Consider the following 24132-nt stretch of genomic DNA (forward strand, 5'->3'; position numbering starts at 1 on the left):
ACACATACGGTTCAGTAGATCTTTGTAATGAAAAGTCATCCTACCTATATATATATATATATATATATATATATATATATATATATATATATATATATATATATATATATATATATATATATTCTTTAAAATAATATATAATATACCAATCATCAATAACAATATAGCAAGTGCAGCCAGTTATGGAGAAATGTGGGATTCGAATTTGTGGGAGTGGAATGTAAAGACATCACGCAAGATCGAAATAAAAATAAGAACCCGTTGGGATAACATCATTCGAACGTTACACAATTTGCATTACAATTCATCCTTAACGTCTCACAGTCCTTGCACACGTACACACCCACTTACCCGTATTTACTAAGACTAATACTACTAAATGGGTTGCTAATATATAATCATATAACTCCCTAGACATAACCGATATGCAAATCATGATATTGGCTTGCAGCAATAACTTAATTTCAATATATATATATATATATATATATATATATATATATATATATATATATATATATATACAACATACATTAAAAAGAACACAGCATTTAAAGTTTTGCTATAAAGCAAATCGTTATACCAGTACTATTGGTATATAAAATTTTAATCCACCAATTTTGCCATGATACGAATATACAAGCATTATTTCAACTGCATGCATATAGATCGATGATGAATTTCTACTCATTCATTAATTATAAGTGACATACGAATATAACGATAAAAAGTATTCATAGTCCCTGTTTTATAAATGAAATTAAAATGGTACTCAGTTTCATCGGAATCCTTTTTTATTCCCCTCTCCCCTCTCTTGCGTAAGGCACAAACATGCAACAAATCTGGAGTGAGAGAGTAAAAACAGATGGCGCTGGACGAAAACATTAAAACTAAACTTGTACCAAGTAACCTAGAGTAATCTGATTCGTCGTAACGGTATGTTCACGCTTTCCTACAGATCTATCTACAGTGTTCATAATATCAGTTACACATAGTTGCAATAGCCAGTCGACACTATGCCTATATTGTTAAACTTTTCGGTTACGGGCTTACGAGGCACACATCCTGTAGCTATTGAATCCTTTGTTGTTCTTGATTCTTAAACCTATTATAATGTTCTAAATCTCGATTATTAATTATTAAATATAAAAATGTCAAAATGTTCTCTCCATCCCCCCCCCCCCGTCTCTTTCTCATTCTAGATTATCTTACCTAGGTATGGGCGAAAATTCAAGAAAATACGAGCGCTGTGGATTGTCACTTGTGTAATACGACGATGCCTCTGGACCCATGAATGATGGCAAAGTTTCATCAAACCGTCCAAAGGAGAGAGAGAGAGAGAGAGAGAGAAAGAGAGAGAGAGAGCAGTGGCGTCACTATGGATGGTGGTGGTGCGGACCGCACCGTATGACACCATCAGAGGAGGTGACACCAAAATGAATATCTATACAATTTTTGAATTTTGTTGCAGGAAGGAGGTCCATGGGGTGATACTATGAGTTACCGCACTGGGTGACACAACCCCAGTGAGAGAGAGAGAATATTATAGTCTTTAGTAATGTTGATTAAAGCAGAATAATTACTTAGATGAACTGTCAATATATTAAAATATTTTAATTACCTATTGTTGGTTCGTCATGTCGCTCAGTTTCTATTCCCCGATAATTACGATAAGCCAGTACGTGAATGCCTGACAGTTCAGGTCCGTGCATAAGAGCCTAACTGTGTTTGTAGTGCACTATTATCTTCATAAAGAATATTTTTCATGTTTAAATCATGAGTGTGTCTTATACTGATTTAATAAATGTGAATACAAATAGAAACTCGAAAAGAAAACAATCAACTTGTCAATTTGAACATGTGATTGTGAACAACAAGAAAAATGGTAGAACTATATTTCGTAGAGGGCACACTCGCAGATATATGAGGAGTTCATTCACTTGGTCAATACATTTACCAGAGGCATATCGTCACTCCATTCAAAGTGCAAATATGTGTATTTGTATGCGATATAAATAAAATTTAGTCAAGTATATACGTTGTATCAGTGATGTATCATTCCTTGTAAAAGAAATTCATTAAAAGGAAACTCGGCAAGCCTCGTTTCATTTCAATGAAAAATGTATACACTTCGTGGTATATCATTGAAACAGCGCACATACTGTACATATATTCTACATTCATATCACATACATTGAAAATAACATATTATTTAATGTATTGGAATAAAGCAACTTTATATACCAATACTATTGGTATATCAAATTGATATATCAAATTGTGATCATTCCATGGCGAAATAATACGCATATATAAACATTCTAGCGACCGTCTGCAGTTGTTTCTGATCAGTTATTAATTTCCACACATTAATCATTAGTGACGGATGAAAATAAATGTAAAAAGTATTAATAATCGTCGTTTTCTAAATGAATTTAATATGGAACACAGTTTCATCACAATCCTTTCTGTTCCGCATTCTCACACTTAACGGACAAACTACGCAGAGAAAAGTAATCTGGGCTAGATTAAAACCTTAAAAATGAAATTACACCAAGTAACCTGCAAGAATATGTTTCGTCATAACTATGCATGTGTACTTTCCTTTGGATTCATCTGCAGTGTTTATTAATGATAAAAAGTCGACCTTATGCAGTAAATTCATCGGTTATGTGGTACACACTCTGTGATGTATTTAATGTTCTATTGTTGTTTCTTAAACATACTATAATGTTCTAAAATTCGATTAAAATTAATTAAATATGAAAATATCCAAAGGCCCCCCTCTCTCTGTCTCTCTCTCTCTCTCTCTCTCTCTCTCTCTGGGCCATCGTAGCAAGATACGGGAAAAAAAACTATGAAATGACGAACGTGGAGAATTGTCGTTTGTGTCATCCCACGATATCTCTGGACTTATGAAAGATGGTAAAAGTTAAGAATATGTGTGTGTGTGTCTTTATGTGTGTGTATGTGTGTGTGTGTGTGTGTGTGAGAGAGAGAGAGAGAGAGAGAGAGATCGGCTACAAAATGGATTTAAAAAACATATATCCAAAGCATAGAAAAACATATCTTCGCCAAAAATATATTAACATAAAGATATCCCCATTTAGATGTCAGAAATCTCGTATCCACGTTTACTAGGTTTTCCAATAAGGAATGTGTGAACGCGAATGTAGGTTTGTCCTAAAATAAATACATATAGTATGGGATATTAATTTCATAAGTACCTAATACAAAAAAACTGAAATTACTTTTTTCGTCATTTGTCATCGGCGGCATATATCTGTTGCACTAATTTCGCATATTTTATTACTCCCAGCCAGCATAACTTTTTCATTTAACTAATAGATCAATTGCACGCGTTATTCCGACTTTAATTCATACATTCTCTTCACTGAATTACTTCACTGCCTCTTATGAGATCGTGAACGGTTACCATTCTCTTTGAGAAGTTTATTAATAACTCATCATACTAATAATTTAAATAATTACAACAAAATGATACATTTGTTTTTGAATATCAAAGTACGACTGATTCTAATGCAGACATAGTGAGGTTTTACTAGTAAAAACTTCGTATGTCCAGTATCCCGCAAAAAAAAAAAAAAATATGCTCAGGCGATGTTCTACGTATTAAGATTCCTGATGTTGAGGCACCCATATTTTCCCTGATGGATTAATGAACTGTTAAGAAGTGTCTGTATTATTTATCACAGAGTATACAACAAGTTGTTTATATGAAGGACTTGGATATTAAAAGAGGATTGTGTATGTTTTGCAACTGTTCTAGTCACCAATGTTGTATCCGTCCGATATTATTTTATTACCAGAGAACTTTCAAGCAAACAAGTCTGATATCTTCATTTTATTGAGGTTGTTTGCACCAAACCACAGCTTCTGAAGACATTTATATAAGCACTAGATTATTTTGTTATTTATTTGGGTCTATTATATTCTTTTTCCTCAAAATACACCTCGCTCTGAAGCATAATTATGATAAGAAATACATGTACGTTTATTGATATGATCTGCAATTTTAGTCATCATTGATATTATATTTATTTTGCCTTGATTTTATAGTCATTGATGTTTCAGTTTTTCGTGTATGATGCCGGTTCGCCAGATCGGGAATGAACAAGCTGAGATTTCGCTCAAAAGCATATTTGTAATAAGCAATTTGCTCGCTTCAGTTTGTATATTCTGTGCGTTTTGAATGATAACATTTCTATTCTGCTTTCTCGCAAAGACGTCTCTGCCACTCTTTTAACATTTTTATTTATTACTCAGGTTCGGCCAAACGGTATTGAGCAATTTGACAACAACAATTCACTGGCTGCCACGAGAATAAGTAGAGTTGAAGTCGAGTGCAGTCTGCCCGGAAAAAAAGATACTAGAGCAAGTGACTCTGAGGCGGGTGACAGCTCCTATCTAGCTAGAGGATATCGTGTTTCTGTGAGCAATAACGGTGAATTATTCAGCACGGAATCAACGCTGCTAATTTTTGATTCTGCATGTGTAAACTGCACCAAAGCCGGATTCGACATCCAATGCATACTTCAGGTAGTATTCATTTAATTGCAGATACAATGTGATAAATATGTTGGCTTACCATCTGAAGACAAACAAATATGTTCAAAAAAATGTAATACACCATTCAGTACTATTTTATGATCGAGAAAATATGAGGAGATATATAAAAGCCGTGCAGATACTTTAAGACCTTTTAATTCGTAGCTGTTCATCTGACATAACTGTATTAAACATATGTCAGCATGCCTAACGTTAAACTTTATGCGCCAGATAATATCTAAATTATATAACCTTGTATGTACAGATCAGTTATCATTGCCGACCATCACCTCCATCATGAAAAGTTATATAAAAATTGGTCTCAGGAGTTAATTATATTCGTTCCAGGATGGTTTCTGCTTGATGGACGGAAACTGCTACAGAGTTTCAGAAACAAAAGGATGTCTAATTTGTGAAATGACACGCGATCTATTATTTAGCTGGGTAAATGGACCAGGTAATTAAATACAATTTTCAACGAAACCATACAAGTCTCAGTCAAAACATGAATCATATCGTCTGCAAAATGTTCTAAGATCTGCAAGATTTGTATTATGTAACTCTGAAAGAAACAATATTGTTATATGCTCATTATTTCCTCCGTTAAATTTAAATTATCAGAATCGTGCAGCATATTTCGATCCTAAACGGATTCGTAATGTATCACACATGTGCACACATCTTTCAGGAACGGGCCATTTTCAAGTCAGTCAGAGCACCGAATTCGAAAATATACTGAAGTTTTAGGTAGGAAACTGAGAGCCTGAGAACAAATAAGTCCAGACGACGAAAATGCATTATTTCCAGTGGCAAAATGGACTATCATGAAAGTGCTGCTTTGCAATTTCCCACTTTTAACTATTTTGATACCATATTAAGCTAACGTTAAAGACATACACTGTATGATACAGATCATAGCTGAGGTCCGTCCAACAGCTAGCATGTAAGTGACAGGGCATGAACATATGTCTTCTTTAGCTGGTAATAAGAATGGCAGCTATTACATTCATACATCTTGAAGTTCTTCAAAATGTACTTTATTGGTTCCGCAAATCCGAATGACATTAGTCATGTCATAAACAACCTGATACAAACCGAACTTGTACAAAATTTCAAAATTTCAATCACATTTCCCTTACTACATTGAAATGACCCAATAAATCAAGTCCATCTTTATTGGAAAAGCAGAATTAAGTTGACAGAAAAAAGTCCATCCCTTCCAGACCGACTGGAAACGCTTATCAAATGGACAGTCATTCAAAATATTATTCTAAATCTCCAATATATTTGCTGTGTATTGATGAATCTGAGGTTGTATAATTATATTGAAATATAACATGAATTAACTTACTTAGTTTCTTGTAGTGTATTCCATTATTATTAAGCCTCAGGTGGGAAGCCTAAATTAGTATATAATTAAAAAGCTACTGCATTTGTATGGAAACATATGAACTTTTTTCTTTTGGACTAACCCTGCACTGCCTAGGTCGTGCAGTATTATACAAACAAAAGGCGTTCGTATTTTCTCATACAAATACAGTAACCTATAAATATCTAACCTATGAAAATGCAAATGTAATATTTTTCTATAGCGCACATTAGGAAACTATTTCAGGTAAATATGATAATTCTAATGATAAATGATTTTTTATGAATTATCGAATTGCGGTTCCTTTATTTAGATTAAATGGTCGAATTCGATCCATAAATACTATATGACACGGATGAAATAAATCAAAGATTTGTTAATTTCCGTATTTTCATTAATAGAAAAGGCATACTCCGAAATGGGTCAGCCCCCCAAAAACCCTCCTATTTATTCTTGGAATGAACTTGACCTATCATAAATTTAGCTCTGTCTATTGTAATGCATTTTGCGTCGAAAGCATACGGTATCTTACGGTTGCTTTAATAATTTTTAATTATTAATCTTCCAATACATAACGTAATTTCATTTACATTGTGACACATTATACTGTATTCGCTTTCTTATTTAGTATATAAAATGTATAATTATTTAATAACTGATTTCAAAACAAAATATTACCAATTTTGAAACGTTACAAATGAAATGAAAGGAAGTGAAGGATGCCCCATTTGGTATATAATTTAATATAAAGTGCAGTTAAAAATGTTAAATATGTCTTCTTTTATATGTTCTTTTTTATATCTGTATCATAACATTATGTTACATTCTGCGATTTATGTTAATAAAGATTCAACTAAAAGCGTCATTTTGGAAATAATGTGAAGACGTCCAAATATACTTTCATGTGGAATGTGCCCGGCTCTTTATAAAAAAACAAATCACACAAAATTTGATACTCTTAGAACATCCGGACAGCTTTGGATTCAAATGAATCTGAAAGTATGGTCATTCTATTATTATATATACCTAATTATCCACTCCGACATCGTATATTCTTGTGAAAATGTATTTTAATGTAGTCTCTGAAACGTTGCTGAAAATAATGTTGGCTCCACGAAACGTTTTATTTACAACTCGTATCATGAGATACATGTTGTTTAATTGCTTCTGCGTCAAAAGAGTTCAACTAAAATCGTGTAGATCACAGGTACGTTTACAATTATTATATTATGTTACTTTTGTGACCTAATGCGACCGGAACTCTACGAGTCAGAAAGTTTCATGTTGATTCCGATTAGTGTTTTATGCATACTAAAGGAAAAATGTTAAATGATTTTTTTACACGTTATTTATATATAGCTTAAGTATATGCTTAATAAAATAAAAGATACTAAGTCGTAAATTAAAAAGTATATGTCTTTGCTCTTTCTACCAGAACAAATAAGTGCGTCCTAAACCAGAACGTTTGAATACTTTAATCTAGTTGAAATTCCACTGAGTTGCAAATAAACGTTTCAGAATACATTCATTCTATATTGCACACTAAAGTTATGAGCTTGAAACAATAAAATGCCACACTCTGTAAAAATGACACTAGATATACATTGGATTAGATCATTCCATTTTTTAAAGGTATACTGATAGGTCGTCTCCAAGAAATACATGTGAAACATGACCACCCGATGAGGTGTCTTACGTAACTAGTATTTATTTAGTCATTCGTTTAATATTTGTATTTGTGCATTAGAAGCTTCCACTATTACCTTGATCTCTCTCTCTCTCTCTCTCTCTCTCTCTCTCTCTATATATATATATATATATATATATATATATATATATATATATATATATATATATATATATATATAAATGTGTGTGTGTATGTGTCTAGACTGCCCAGAGCCGAATACACCTATGACGGTAGAAGCACCTCAACTCTGGATCATCGGCGCCGTTCTGGGGCCGGTTGGAACTATATCGCTGATGGCAGCCATTACACTCAGTATCAAGAAATGCCTAAGGTACTCAGTTTTGTTGGAGATATTGAGATATATATTTACTGCAAAGAATCACATATATCACCTTACAATAAATACACACACTTTGTCAGTTTTCAATTACACGGTTCTTCATTTTAAAATTATATAGTAACCTCAGTATTGATCTGAATATAACTTTCAATTCCTAACGCGTGAACCAACACTTACTGCTAATTTGGTAAAGTATAGAATGACATCTTATTAAGATGTTGCTACCACGTCTGTCTATCTATCCGTCAAAACAAATGTTGTACTTTCAGTCGATACAAAAACATATGCGAAAATGAGAAAGGAGGCCTGATGGTGTCAACTATGTACAGTTTGAACATGTTTCTTATATCGATGTGTGTCGATTGCTTATGTTGCCAAGGTGTTTATTAGATACAGGTCAAATTTTCTGCATAATCATATACAAATGTTAGGAAGAACAGTTCAGATATAACTTGAAATTGTTTTACAGGAAACAAATTGATACAAGACTTAGGACAAGGAGACTTCAAGGTTCTGAAAATCATACATGCATCAACTTCACTTATTACAAACAAAACGAAGACAGCATCGGATAACCATAGCATTTACACAAGATCACTACTCAGCTATTTAACAGGCCAGTCTAAACAATGTCGCCAAATGTAATCCTTACTTACTAGATGCTAGGAAAAAAGTTTAAAGATGAAGATAATGTTATTAGTAGCGTTGCAACACCGGTTTTGGATCAATCCATTGATTTAGGTCACAACCAGCATCTCCCTATTATGTGGTCCACATATCAAGGTCGCATCCCCACGCGTCTAAGTTACCAATATGCGCCCATGTCATTTGATAGTCATGCGATGTAGAAGGCTATGTCCAAGATCACTGATCAACAGCATAGCTGTTATAACAATTCTTGTTTACATGTCTTCTAGATTGTAATGTGGGAAATATTACGGTAAAGATAAATACAGGCACAAATACTACATGGGTACAAGGCGCGTACAATGCACAAGTACATATCCATGACCATGAACAAGTAATTGCCAAGCTAGTTTATTACGTAATAATTTCGAAATATTTTAAAGAAAACTTTTGCACATGTGTATTACAGTACATTTTACACACCTGAGTTTTATTTCCAGCTAACCTCGCAGCGATTGCCAAGCAGCAGTTTGTGCAGGCCGATCGATAATTAGGCCGGACATACTAGCTCTCTGCTGTTTTAGAGCGACGAAAACAGCCTAATACGGGTTTTACTGAACGATTCTAATCTCACACATATTTGAATTTTTCAGCAAAGTTCGTTAAGTTATTTTTGGATAAAAAACACAATGAGGTGAACTCTTAAGATCCAAGCTATTGATGGATGTTAGCATGATTGTTAAAGTTGAATTATCAAAACCTACATTTTGGATGCTTTCCACGAGTTCTTCAGGATTTACAGACTAACATTTTACATTACATTCTTGTCTAACATCTACACCTCACGACGGTCTTAGACCCAATGCAACGCATTTGTCGAAAAGGAAAATTTTCATGGCTAATACGTATCCAACAAGTGTTAGCGGTTCAAGTAATGAGCAGTATAAGAAACCAGATAGTATGATAGATTATATTTTCACCATTGAGTGAGTGAGGTCTTGCTGAAGCTGAAAGGACATCAAGAACTCACCAACGATATCTTGACCGGTTTTGAGCAAAATCAAGTCGCCCATGTGATTTATCAGCTGTTAAAATAACTGGACCAAGGCCAAATCAGATTACCAGCAATACCTTACTATAGTTTAACCGATTTATTCTTTTTTTCTCGAGCATTCAAACCTGGTAAGTATTTCAAGGTTCGTGTATGCCGAGCAGGTAAAGATGAACACATATTGTTACCTTGATTTGCTTCGACAAGACTCAGTTTCTAAAATATTTATGTCTCCAAATTAGGGTGATTACATGTCTGGGGAACATTTAAAATTGGACAGTAACGTCTTAAATAAGATGCAGCATCTGCGTGAACCAATCTTCGCACCTATTCCAGAGTTTTTGTTTTCGTTGGCTCCTGTAGTTGCAAGAGAGGCTACATTATGTCCCGTTTAAATACAAATGGGACGGCTCTGTAAAATGCAGATGGGGACCGAATAGTTATTAGATTATCCTGGTAACTCCTGGGCGGAAGTTGATTTTCGCTGTGGCTTCACCGTTGCTGAAAGCAAAGCGCACGTAATGGAACAAACATCTTCGTATATTGACTCGTATAGGCTATCACCACCAGTTTAAATTGTTTGTTATTTAACCATAGTTGATCAAAGTCGTCTGCAGGAGGGGCCAATCTTGATTTGTTAAATAAAGCATTGTGTACCAACCCAGCAAATACCAATTAAGTTTACATTAACATACACATAATAGTATATACAATATTTCTAACAGTTAAGGGAGCTCAATCGCTTGACTACGCGTACATGTAGGTTTGACTATGTTTGCCACGTAAACGGATTTGCACGAGTTCACCAGCTGAGTTTGGGCTAATGTTGATTGAGGGAAGTATGCGATTTTTGAATATCAAAGTGGAAGACATACAACCGACATTCAATATTTTGCTCTGAGACTTCCAGATGCTGTAGCGAAAACAACTATCTGTGATGATCGAGATCGGATGAATCATATACTCTGGTATGTCGATTGCGTCCTTCAAAGAATATGATAATTTCAGTTCGAAAGACTCAATGATTATCGCGACGGGTATATAACAGTCTTTGATATTTGTCTTTAATGCTGAATTAACATACGTGTCGTTGAATCGGCCGACATGGGATGTTAACTTTAATATCAATTTTGTTCTCCTTGTCGACGAATGTATGTTTGAAAAGTGTGTTAACAGACCCTCTGTTTGGTTAAATGCAACATTTATAAGGGATGAATATAGAACAACCGATAGAACGATAACGTTATATCAATACCAACTCGAAGCCAGCATGGAGTCATTACATTAGCAAACGATATATCATGGTCGCCGACTGTAAATTCGGCACATAATACATTAATTTCCAACAATGATGAAATGGAGTTCATGGCTCAACCATTTCCTCATCGATTATGTTAAATTAACATTGACCCAACGTAGAAAATATTGTTACTCAAGAAGGATGCAAATGTCCGTATAACATTCCTTGACAGAAATCAGAATGATTGTTTTAGAAATCATAAAGTGTCTCAACTAATTTGTTTCTATATGAATGTGGAGTTATGACCCAGACTACAAGATCGCCTGAGACCTAATGATTCTCAAGCAAAAATGTTATATAAATATATGCCAGTTGCACCATTTTATAATGGCAAAATGTCGCGGCAGCATTTTATGAGTCTGGACAGGATCTGCCTGTCGAGAAAGTATTGCCATTATTAATATATCATGTATAGCCTATCCTCGATGTTAACGAGATGGTAAAATATTCGAAGCTTAAAAATAACTGCAATTGAAGTCAACATACTTTTGTCTTTGGTTGTAGATGCTAACTGTGATTTACCGCGAGAGCAATATCGGTCTGATTGTGGAGGTAATGCAACCACAATGGCTACAATAGACACATCAAACAATTGTTGTTAGAGCCATGTGTTTGTAACCAAATTGACTAGCCGCAGTGGGAAAGTAATCTCCTTCACAGTTTATTAGTGGATACGTGTCTGTTCAGAGCTTATGAATGAAACACAGAGAAGTCTTGATTCAATTAGTAACCCTCCTGAATGGCTATAAAGATAAAACAATTAGCATGGCTGTGCTTGTCACCTTTTGAGAATAAATAGAACAGTCACTGGTGGTGGATTTACAGGCAGTAAAAGTCAATCACTTTCATTTCTTAAACATGCAATGCATGTAATTGCAAAAATGCAAGCAAGACTCCAGCCTCAGACTGTTTTGGAAAGACAGCCTGGCTGCAGTTTTGCAAATATGTCCAAGAATTTGGCTGGAATCCGCTCAAACAGGTTATATCAGATATAAAATTCAATGAAATAGTACCAAGGGTCTGTTTACGATATGGGCGCTGATGCCAATCATGATTGTAATAAACAATAAAATGCATAGAGTTGTATTTCTACGGTGACGTGGATGTGATCGAGTTTAGTTTTGTCCTTGCAACTGCTTTTGACTTTCTTTTTTTCTCGTCACATTGTCGAGGTCGTGTCTAAAATTAGTGTGATAACAGCATTTTTAGTGATTACTGATTAATGTCATAACTCTTCCCCATCACTATTGCATAGTCGCCTGTTGATTAACTTTAAATATGTGCGTGCGTCATATGAGGATAAATGATACTGCTTTATTATAAAACTACTCAACTTGTTTCAGTCTGCACAAATGCAGTATAACAGTTCGGGAACTGAATGCTCGCCGTGTATTATATACCAATATAACTTGTTTATATTAAAGGGCTTTAGAAGAATTACGATAATAATAGATTTTGTGCAAGAAATCACTCTTTGTAAATGTACGCATATGTCTAACAAGGGCTATATTTCGGAAATATGGTACAGGCACAGACGAACAATCAGAAGAGATAGGAGAGATAGATATGTAACTACTTACACTATTTTATTTTTCAGAATGAAGAGGTATAATGTGAGTCAGGAGTGGACGGACTCGGTGATGAAATCGACAGCTCGTTAAGGTGTTTGTTTAATGGTATTCTTCGCTCTGTTTCTCATGTAGAGTTTAATGAATTCCCTAGGATAATATTCAGGTACAATAGACAATTCATAATCATGATTAGGGATTATTGTTCAAAGAAATGTAAAACAGATAGTAGGGAATTTTATTACTATCTACCCCCATTAGCCAAAACTAACTTGACAAATGTAAATTGCATTAAGCAACAGAATGCAAAGTGGTGAATAGTAGACACAGATCATTGTAAATTAAGTAATTAATTGTTAAATCATGTGGTAATGAAAGAAATTGTTTGGATAAGTGTTGAAAGGTTGCTTATCAAATAAAATATTACTACTGAGCTATTACCATTATAATGTTGTTTTTGTTTTCATATTTAATTTTCTATTATGCTATTATAAGCTATAAGTACTAATATAAGTAGAGGCCATTATTGACGTTGTATACTGAACGTCCAAGGCACAATTAAGGATATTGATATTGCCAATAACTGCTGATAAAGATTGATTTATATGAACACAGGGTGGGGGAGGAGGTGGATTAAGTCTAAGAAACTGATGTCAATAGGTTAATTAGATAGACAGAACTACATATCTGTTCCGTTCCGACTACGCTTAGTGAAGGAGTTAAATACGGAGTAAAAATCTCAAGACGGTCAGGTTTCCTACGTTAGAACAAACGACTTTATTTTTCCTGGGAGCACAAAACACTTGTGACCTTTTATCTATTGTTATATTATACTTATTTCCATATATTTTAATTCTTTTAAGCGTATAATTTTAGATAAACGAATGAGATACTTGTCTTTTTATAAAAGGTATTTAACAGTCCTCAGAAAAATCTCCATGGACTGAACCGGTGTAGGCATATATGTATGTATGTATGTATGTATGTATGTATGTATGTATTATGTATGTGTGCATCTATCTACCTATCTATCTATTTATCTATCTATCTATGTATGGTGTATGAGTGTGTGGAAGTATATCATTTCTTGGCTAAATATATCTTCAAAAGCCAATTAAGTGACCGTCGCTACCTATAGTACTCTTGAATTATTCTGATATGATTCCAGATAATAATATTAAAGCCATTTTGAATAAAATGTGTAGCAACAGATCCTACCCTATATTTATAAGTACACTATTGTTTAATAGTCGAAGTTGTAAAACAAGTTCCAGACTGTGCGTTCTATTTGGAACGTTTAGATATGAGATACTTACTCAATGAGTGAACATCTGTATCACACACCCGATGCAATAATAAATTGGTATTTAACAATATTTCTTTTCAAACTGAATCCCATGAACCTGTGTAAGGATTATAACACTTTATTTATGTTACTGCAACTGCAGCTACTGCTACGATCAACGCTAGTGTTTCTACTGATACTCCTGCTTATAATTAATTCATTAACTGAAAGTAATGACTCCGTAACTAGCAACTTGAATCACGAATAAAACACATAAGGTTTCCTCAACTATTCCGTTATTATAAGAGAAGTGAATAAACATAATGTTTACAAATATAGACAAAGGTTCGGCTAGTACCGTAATGATCGGGAACGGCGTGAAACATTTGGAGAATGTTCATGCTATGTTCCTCGCCGTCCTGACTCACATACTCAATCTTGCTTTATATAACATAATGGTTCAAATATAGCATGTGTACTTATCTTGCAAAATGTACAACCAGTGTACAAATTGCAGGACAAATAGAGTTCTAAGAATATAATATATTACTACAAATAGGCCCATACTTGGATACACGTAAAGAGTAGTAAAAACTACACTTTGTAACCCTGAATAGACAGTAGTAAAGACATTAAGTTGTTGTACCAATAGCTTCTATTGGGTAGGTTTTGCTTGGGTTTTCCAGAGTTATGCAACCACCAGTTTTACCAGTTCTCATATACAGCCTATCTTGTGCTAAACATGGCGTTCAACCACACAACAACATCAACAACTACACATAATTCCCATCACGTGAATCGCTTTTTCTCTCTTTCATGTTCACACCTGACATGGAACATATCTATACAATTCTTTCCAGCCTATCTGAACCAGTACAATCTCGTGCCACAGTTGACAAAGGAACGCCACATATTGGCTTCGCTACTGTAACGAGAGATGATTTTCTCTGCATCCATTTTTCTTGTTACAATACAATACCTCGATCCCATGGACTGATTTCATATCATTACTCTAACATCCTATTGGATATATTCAGGTTTGAAATAGTTACAAAACTACAAAAGTTCATATGTTTCTTTGGAGATTTGTCCTCTCTTGTTTTAGTGATGATTCTTATTTCAGCCTTAGGCATGACTAAAATTTATTCAAAGGAAAATGTTATAATTTAGAATCAGAACATTATGCAATGTGGGAACATACATTTATATTTCAATTATAAAGTGCAGGTCATCATACTAGCGCCCTTTATACCAATGGAAATACACCACATGTATACTATTGGGTGCACCTTTACTAAGTGGCAACATGCACGTGGTTCAAGACATTAAAGAATAACGTATGGGAGCTTGTCGATTCAAATTAGACTTCAACGTTTTCACCATTGAAGAGAAGGTAAATACAATCGTCTGTTTGCTGTGCCTCTGAACCGGACAAAAAGTAAATTATCATGTTAGTCAACTTGTTCTGTTAATTTATCTACATCAGTATGAGTACGAATTAATGCACAAATCTAAAAAGGCCAACCTGTGATGAAACATTCAGGATTTAATGCAGTAAAATGGGTTAATGGGTTCAAAACATTAGAATAATGAATGAATACTTATTCATAAAACAGAATCAGAACAAATATGACCTAAGACCAAGCAGAATGTTAATATCGCACAGGCGGAATGTTAGTATCTGTTACGACTCTATGGTTTTAATCTAAATAACACAAAAAGTTTCATAAAATGAAACACATACTATATTTTTGTTGAATAAAAAGTAAACAAATGCAAGTAACTTACACTTCACTTATTGTGAATTAAATCCCAGCTAATAAGTTATATCACAGGTTCAAAAGGTATGGAGTATTCGATGTGAAATCCCTTATCGAATACGCTGACGTATATGTTGTCTTGAAATATTACAATGATATAATCCATAATGTCTTTGAGTGAGCTCAAAATAATCCCGATATAGTAATTTAGTCCAAAATTCAATGAAAAATATCCAATGAACATTCCAAATGAAAGATTCTTGTTAAACTGAAAATTAACACAACATAACTTAACGAAAGGAAACATACGTTTGCTGCAAACAACATTTATGTAAACAATACGATGCGGACGTGGCTCAATTATTGATGTTCAGATAATTCTAAACTGTAAACAGGAAGGAATCTTTTATTTAAATTTTAGTAAACAGCAAGACAACGATTAGGGAGTACAGGGTATTTTTAACGTAAAAACTAATGCCCTTAAGTGAAATCGAAGCTAATGAGTTGTGGAAACATGATCGTTATCGTAAAATGGACAAAAGTTAGATTATAGTCTGATATTTGCAAATACACTTAGAGTTTATAATCTTTAGAAAACGTAAAACATTATAGATATACATAACAATTTCCCTCATGAATTAAAACGAAGATATACAGTTTATCTTTCTTCTATATATTAATTAACCATGCATCTGATACAGTAAAAGTCAAATCTTTTAGGGTGATGAAATATACAAGGAACGAAATATAGTACTTATATACGCAAGCAGTTGCATCAGCAACCATATTATCTTTTGTCAATGTTGTAATCATGAAAAGCAACTCCAAGCAAACAGCCTTTAATGTATGTTAGTCATTTTTTCTAACGATAGGTTAAGGATTGTATCACTAAGTATAATGGTCGTAGAGGCAATTAAAATAAAATATAATTCAAACTAATCCAAAGCAGACCATTTTTTCTCAAGTGTGTATGATCTTAGCTGGTGCTTGTTTAATGTTTAGACAAAAGCGCACAAGGTGATCAACAGTATATTTGTCTTCCTGCATCAAAACACCACCTAACCCTACATGACTTGCATTAATATACATTTTAAACGATTGATGAAATCTGGAGGTGGAAGAAGTGGTGCACGCTTAAGTATGGCTCCGGACTTGTGTCAGACAAGTGACACTTGGATTTCTTAATCAACAAGTTAGTCACAATTTCTGCAAGTATGGAAATTGTGAGTAAATATCCGAAATCGGATATGTTGCATTTTATTTGAAGGGAGTGGGAATTTACAGATATCCTTAATCTAGGTTTAATATGTCTGTGTTCAAAAATATGTCCTAAACATATTACACAAGCACGATAAAGTCCCGTTTACTTCACTTATTGTCAGTTGTGCATCTTGCAGTTGATAATTATTTTTTCCAATGATTTCCAAGTGATATTTCCAGAGGTTGTTGTAGACGATTACATCACATTTATCAATACGTGATGCTATCATGTTCACTCAACGCTGAAAGACAATTTGGAGTTACAAATGCCTCTTTTGCTCTTTCCATGAGTGGAATTTGCCAAAAACGTTTGAAAATCCAAACCTAAGACATATTTTGCCTTTCCTCTTTTGTCACAGTCATCGATTACTGGTATTTGAAACGAATATATAATGGCGTTTCTACAGTCAATACCCATAAGGAAAATAGTATCTGGTTTCGGCACAATAATATATGAACAATAAGTATTTTTCTTGGCTCTATGAAATCATTCTCCAGCAAGTACTTAATATCTTTTTTCAAACATTATAGATTGATGGATTCATCTTACAATTTCAAAGTAAGTCATGGTATATTTTATTTGTTTGTTGTTGTAGCATCTGGAAACGAATGCTCGTATTAACATAATAGGTGTTTAGATTCACTCTTTACTTGTCCCAGCAGATTTAAAAATATCTGGCCAAAATGTGATAATATTTCAGAATTTACGGACATTATTTACAACAAAGTCACAGCAGTCAGATTGCACACATTCGTTTACATACTAACTGCTAAGAACAGGAATGACTGAGTGATTAATATGGCTGTCTCTATCAACATAATCCTTTAACATTTTCATTGCAAAGTTGTTTATGACCAACTAGTCATGTACTATCTTTTTAACTGTATTTTTAAGTATTGGCAAGACAGGCATAACTTTATTTCCAGGAAAACCTCCTTGTCATACCATAATTCCATTTATGTCTGAGTATATGGGAGATTATTTCTGGTTTCCTCACAAGCTTCTTATCAAACTTATATGAAACTTATATTAAAAAACATACTCAAGAAGATGTATCTTGGAAGTTTCATTTGGAATACGTTTCTCTTTTAATATATTGAATGGTCTTCAAACAGTACTTTCAAAACGTAGACCTAAAGAACTACAACCAAATGATTTTTAATTCATTTAGCAACAAACATCAACATCAAACAAACACCCTCATCACAAGCGCTGTTTTTTATTAGGGAAACATGACCGTGTCATGTTCATCATTGATTGATGAAATCATTCCTACCCGCCTTGAACTCAGGGTGATAGGCAGAATATTTAAGCTGTTGGATGCTTCAGCAATGCATAACTTAGGATATTTGAACAAGGAAAAAGGTGTTAAGATCTGTGTAGAAGCTTTTAGTATGGTTGTAGTTTTATTATTCCCCTATGAATCTTGTACATTTTGGTCAGCAAGTATCGGTTGCTTGATTTGGTATTAGGTAAGGGGCAGACACAGTATACCATTATTCTGCTAAAGGTTTTGAAAATGCTGATCAGCCTCGTATAATTTTGATTGGGTTTTCATACCATTGGAGAAATATGATACGATCTACCGTATTTACAAGTTGTCAGCATCCGTTTGTGTTTCTCGCCTCAGGCATCTTATGTGGAAGCTGTTGAGTTTCCTGTCGTGGCTGGCATAGGTGGTCCATGCCTCGCTGCTGTAGATGAGTTTGCTGAGCACGCAGGCCTGTTAGACGCACAGTTTGGTCTTCTTAGTGAGTTTAGGATTGTCTTAGACCCTCTGGTTTAGTCTGGCCATAACTGCCGATGCTTTGGCATACCTGACGTTCATCTCAGCATCAATGGAGAGCGAGCCGGAATTGGTGGTCCCAAAGTATATGAAGTTAACAACACTTTCCAGGTTGTAACCATCGATGGCTGTAAGCGACCCACGGTCCACTTTGTAGAAACCTTACACAAAGTCCCCTCTTCTTGCAATAGGTTTGTGAATTGGCGGATTGTTCCTTCTTTCAAGGTGTCCGCTTAATTTTGTTCTCCTTATTTACAGGTTGACCGCCCTCGATGTTTTTGCCGGGTTCGAGTAAATATAGCTATAAGTGCTGAAACTTATAGGTGGAATAGATAGAGATCTGAGCAGATATATAGAACAGACCAACACGAGCCCCCGTACATGTAAACAACAATTTAATAAATTACATAAAACAATTGTGAGAATTCACTACATCAGGAATATACTCTGCTTCTAAAACAAAAACTTTCACCGATTACAAAGAAAACAAATATATTTAAATAAAGTAGCCGATCTGTTTTGCTGATAAATTAGTTCATCATAGGATCGAGTGAACAATCAATGCCTTGTACAAATGCGTAACCTGCTTCTCAGGTTCACTCCACTTCCACTGTAGCTGTTCCTTCGACTTCCCTCTGTCTTGCATCTTTCGGTCCTCAACTCTTTGTGTGGCACGTGGATTCACATATACCTGGATCTCAGAGTTAATACGTTACAGGATACGTCTCAGAGATAATACGTCACAGGATACGTCTCAGAGATAATACGTCACAGGAGCTATTATCTCTTTTAAAACAATAAATATAGACATCCTACATTCTCTGTTGTTTATGATAACAGGGGTTTGCATTATCCCCTTCTCGTTATCAGATCTTACTCTAAGTGCTAAACAGATAATAAGGCTATCAGTCGGCTCCACATGTCCTATAACGACCTAATTAGTCTAATGGCTAATCCATCACGCATTAACACTACACGAGCTAGCCTCAATTTACAGATGTGAATGAATGAAATACATTGTAGGTTTTACTACGGTAATTTCAGTCAATACACATTCAACCTTAATCATACGTGAAGTCTTCTAAATTCGGTGAATTCACACGGATTCTCGTAACTCATATTAATTAATGTAAAGCATGAAAATCTTAGAACCTAATTCTTATGCAAAGAAGACGGCAAATTAAAAGAATTCATCCAGCGTATCAAAAGAAGATTAACCAACGACATCCTATGCATAAATTCAACACAGTTATACTTCATAAGCAAATTGAATACATCTAATCGTCAGAAATACATTTGAGCTTTCAGCGTTCCTCGCTTCTAGTAAACACGCCCCTTATTTAGCGTAATCAATCAGGATTAAATATATTAGCCGCCATCTTATAACTAGGCGCCAAATCTGGGGTCAGTTTGACCTTCTACGTTGCGACTATTGGTTCATGGAAATTTTCAATCCTTGACAGTTCCACTTTAAAATCGAAGTTTACCCTGTCCCTCATAGTCCGTCTGGCTGCTATATAAACAAGAGTTCAATTAGGCTTATTACCGTCCACAACCAGATATTTAGAAATTCTCGCAGCATAGCGATTTCAGAAGCAGACTGTCTCCATAAATCTACTTGAATGTTCTCTGGCCTCAAACTAATATGTTCTTCATAGATCGCCAGAAATGTGCCCCTTCTCATAGGCCCCTCCTTGAAGAGTAAAATCGGGGATTTTACTCTCCAAATTGTTGGAGATCTAATCTGATTCATTTACACGTTCTCAGGTGAATTCTTCACCTCACACGTCTCTACATTACTTAAGCAGTCAGCCCCTAAATTCTCGCTGCCTTTAATATATCGTACCTGGACTCGGTACTGTAACTCCAGTCCCTTTTAATGGTTCAAGTAATTTTCGCATCATACGTGTGAAGACACTCGGCGCATTCTGGACCATGAATGGCATGACTACCCATTGGTAGGTTCCATCTAGAGTTGCGAAGGTAAGTTTTGCTCTGTCTTTACTTCGAATTGGTATTTGGCAGTATCCCTTGGACAGATGGATGTTCGAAAAATACTTCGCCTTGGTCATCCAGGCAAATATGGACTCAGAGTCAGGTATGAGTTTTACGTGGAAATCGGGGATTTTACTCTCCAAATTTTTGTAGATCTAATCTGATTCATTTACACGTCCTCATGTGAACTCTTCACCTCAGACGTCCCTAGTCTACTCAAGCAGTCAGCTACATTCTTGCTACCCTTAATATATCGTACCTGGACTTGGTACTGCTGTATAAATAATGACCATCGCATTAATCGTCCATTTGTCAACTAAGCTTGAGCTAAATTTGGGAGTGGTTGGTGTGGTCAGTTTCCAGAATAAAGTGTCGTCCATACATATAACGTTCGAATTTAGATATCCCAAAGATAATTACGAAGCATTCTATTTCAGGGACCAAATAATTGCGTTCTGAAGTTCACAATTTCCTGCTACTGTAAGCAGCTGGAAATAAGCTTCCATCATGCTCTTGTAATAGCACTGCCCCACAGGCGTCAGTACGTAGAACAACATATCGTCACGTCAGTCAATTTCACTACTGCGTCTGAGGTCAGTCAGTCCTTTAACGTCTGAAATGCTCGATCTTATGCGTCTGTCCATAGAACCTTCGTCGGAGCTTTTGTCCGAGTCAAGTCAGTCAATGGGCTCACAATGGCGCCGAAGTTAGCAACATATCGACGATAATACCCTTCCAGTCCCAAGAAAGATCGAACTTCCGTCTTAGTGGTCGGTCGTAGTGCGTCCCTAAGTTGTCGACCTTTGAACTATCTTGGGTTAATGTGTCTTCGCTGAGGGTATGACGTAGGTAAGTTTGTTTTCTAAACCCTATATGGCACTTAGATGGTCGTGCGGTCAGTCCCGTTTGTCGAAATCGCTCTAAAACGTTTTTCAGCAGAATGATTCGATCTTCCCTAGTAGCTGTCGCTAACAGTAAATCGTCCATGAAGTTCCTTTGGTTAAAGTAATTTTTGCATCATACGTGTGAAGACACTCGACGCATTCTGGACCATGAATGGCATGACTAACCACTGGTAGGTCCCATCTGGAGTTGCGAAGGCAAATTTTGCTCTGTCTTTGGTATTTGACAGTATCCCTTGGACAGATCGATGTTCGAGTTCTACTTGGAATTCCGTGATCCTGTTCAACTTCCTGTAATCGACGCACAAGCTTTCTTACACATATACATGCACACACTACTAAAGTCTGAACAAGCTTTCTCACACACATGCACACACACACACACTACTAAAGTATGAACAAGATTTCTTACACACATAAATACATACGCACTAGTAAAGTCTGAACAAGCTTTCTTACACACATACATACACACTAATAAAGTCTGAACAAGCTTTCTTACACACATACACACAAACTACTAAAGTCTGAACCAGCTTTCTTACACACATACATACACACACACTACTAAATTCTGAACAAGCTGTCTTACACACATACATACACACACACTACTAGAGTCTGAACAAGCTGTCTTACACACATACATACACACTTATGTAGCTGCATAATGTGGAAAATATATGACTGTAAACAAGGTAAATCAAATGAACGGCATGCTTAGAAAAACAAAATGTTTCGAAACTCATGAGGTATTGCTATTATTATAGTATCAGTGTTGCAGATTTCTTCATTGTAAGCATGACAAGTTTGACATTTTAAAATTTCTCTGAATCCTATTAATTCCACAATGTTAGAAAAATATGAGGAGTTCAAATTTGAATGATTATTTTGTCTGTTATTTTAATAGTCAAAATGTCAATGTTTTATTTTTCCTTACATAATTTTAATTAAAACAATAATTAATTTGCCAGGTTTCTGTAATAACTATTAGTGTATAAATATTTCTTGCTAAAGCAGTTGTTTACATTTCACATGTTTGGTGTAATATAAATACAAACAAGTTTATACCATATAATGAAAATGCATAGGTGGACAGATAAGAAAAGTCTTTCTAGCATGATTTAGTATCTATTCCCAATGCCCTGCCACTCATGGAATTTTAATTTTCTCAAATATATATGCATGTTTTGATGCAGAGATAGCTAAAGTTACAAATAATTGATATCATGCATATTTGATAGGTGGCCGACTCAGTCTGATAAACTCTCATCTGGAACCAAAATTATGCATGTTGAAATCTAATTAGGTAAACATTGATTCCTATCTGGACGAACTTGCTCGGCATCAGTTAATTGCAATGTTTATATGCAGACACTTCAATTTTCGAATAATGTTCTGCCCTCTAGTTAGAGTGACCCGTGGATCAGCATGTCACAGCCAGTCAAACTGTTTGTTGACCAATCAGATTTATGGAGAATGCTCCACCTGCTAATTAACATTGTTATTTATTTAAAGGTTTTTCTTCTTGCAAATAAATCATGTTCATTGCCAGTGAAATTTTAATAAAGTGTTGAAAATTGTATGATTATTGAAAGAGAGATATTAAGATTGTAAATTGTATACATTAGAGCTTGACAAAAATATAAACATATCAAAGCAGTACAATCTATAATTAATGAGTATTTTCAATTAAAATGCTAAATTATTAATGATATAGGTACTCAGTTTCAAGAATCTGATTCAATATGTTATATATTATGGAGTTTTTGTGTGTGTGTCTGTGTATGTGTATGTGTGTGAGATAGTGTGTGTGTGTTTAGGATTTTTATCGTAGCTTTAACAATTTTTCAGTCATATCGCTGACGTGTGGCAGTTGATAGTGATGTCTAGCAGTGGGTCATCATGCTGCAGACCTGTAGCATGATGTCCCACATAGACACAATATCCTGACACTAGACCGACCAGTTATAACACTAACCTTTTAATGCTGAGCGCCTAGCGAAGCAGCTGTTAGCATCAATTTTATAAATCTTTGGTATGACTTGGCCCGAGTTCGAACCAGCAACATATAGCACCGCTAGGACACCGGATATATGAAGATTTTATTATTTTGATTGCTTTCAAAATATTTACATGGCACATTAGAATCCATAATCTAGCAATGTACATCTTGATAAATGAATTCCATTGACAATAATCATGTCTGCAAGAAATATAAAAACAGATCTTCTTACTTTGGTAAAGTTTCCTCTTGTCTCAATGATTTGTAACTAAAAATACATAACCTTTTCTTCAAAAGCAAATAGACATAAGAATATTTATATTTTTTATGAAGTTGAAAAAATTCTTTTAGTATCTGAACAATTTACATCTGGAGGAAACAATCCCTCATGTCATCTTAAAGATAAAAAAGATGAGCTTCTCACTTTAGTTCATATTGGTAAATCATTGTCTCATCTGAGTCGGTTGTGACCAGAATCTTGTTACCATCCTTACTAATACAAATAGCTATGGGACGAGCTGGAGCCCCCTTAGATATAATTTGAATAACAATGCCATCTGGTGTTAGCTGGTGGATGTTGTTAAAATCAGATCCAATGACATAAACATTATCATATTTGTCTGT

At 34.8% G+C, this 24132-nt stretch overlaps 1 protein-coding gene across 1 annotated transcript in view; it reads left to right on the forward strand.

Annotated features, from left to right (window-relative positions):
• The window catches only part of LOC149774763 (von Willebrand factor D and EGF domain-containing protein-like), a 193871-nt gene extending 189296 nt beyond the window's left edge, over positions 1-4575 (forward strand). The window contains exon 14 of the mRNA XM_089945001.1: positions 4288-4575. Within this exon, the coding sequence (XP_089801127.1) occupies positions 4288-4575 (288 nt within the window). The remainder of the gene's footprint in view (positions 1-4287) is intronic.
• The last annotated feature ends 19557 nt before the right edge of the window (positions 4576-24132 follow it).

The sequence above is a fragment of the Sinohyriopsis cumingii genome, unplaced genomic scaffold, assembly GCF_028554795.1.
Source record: "Sinohyriopsis cumingii isolate HCF-2022 unplaced genomic scaffold, ASM2855479v2 utg000160l, whole genome shotgun sequence".
Taxonomy (NCBI): domain Eukaryota; kingdom Metazoa; phylum Mollusca; class Bivalvia; order Unionida; family Unionidae; genus Sinohyriopsis; species Sinohyriopsis cumingii.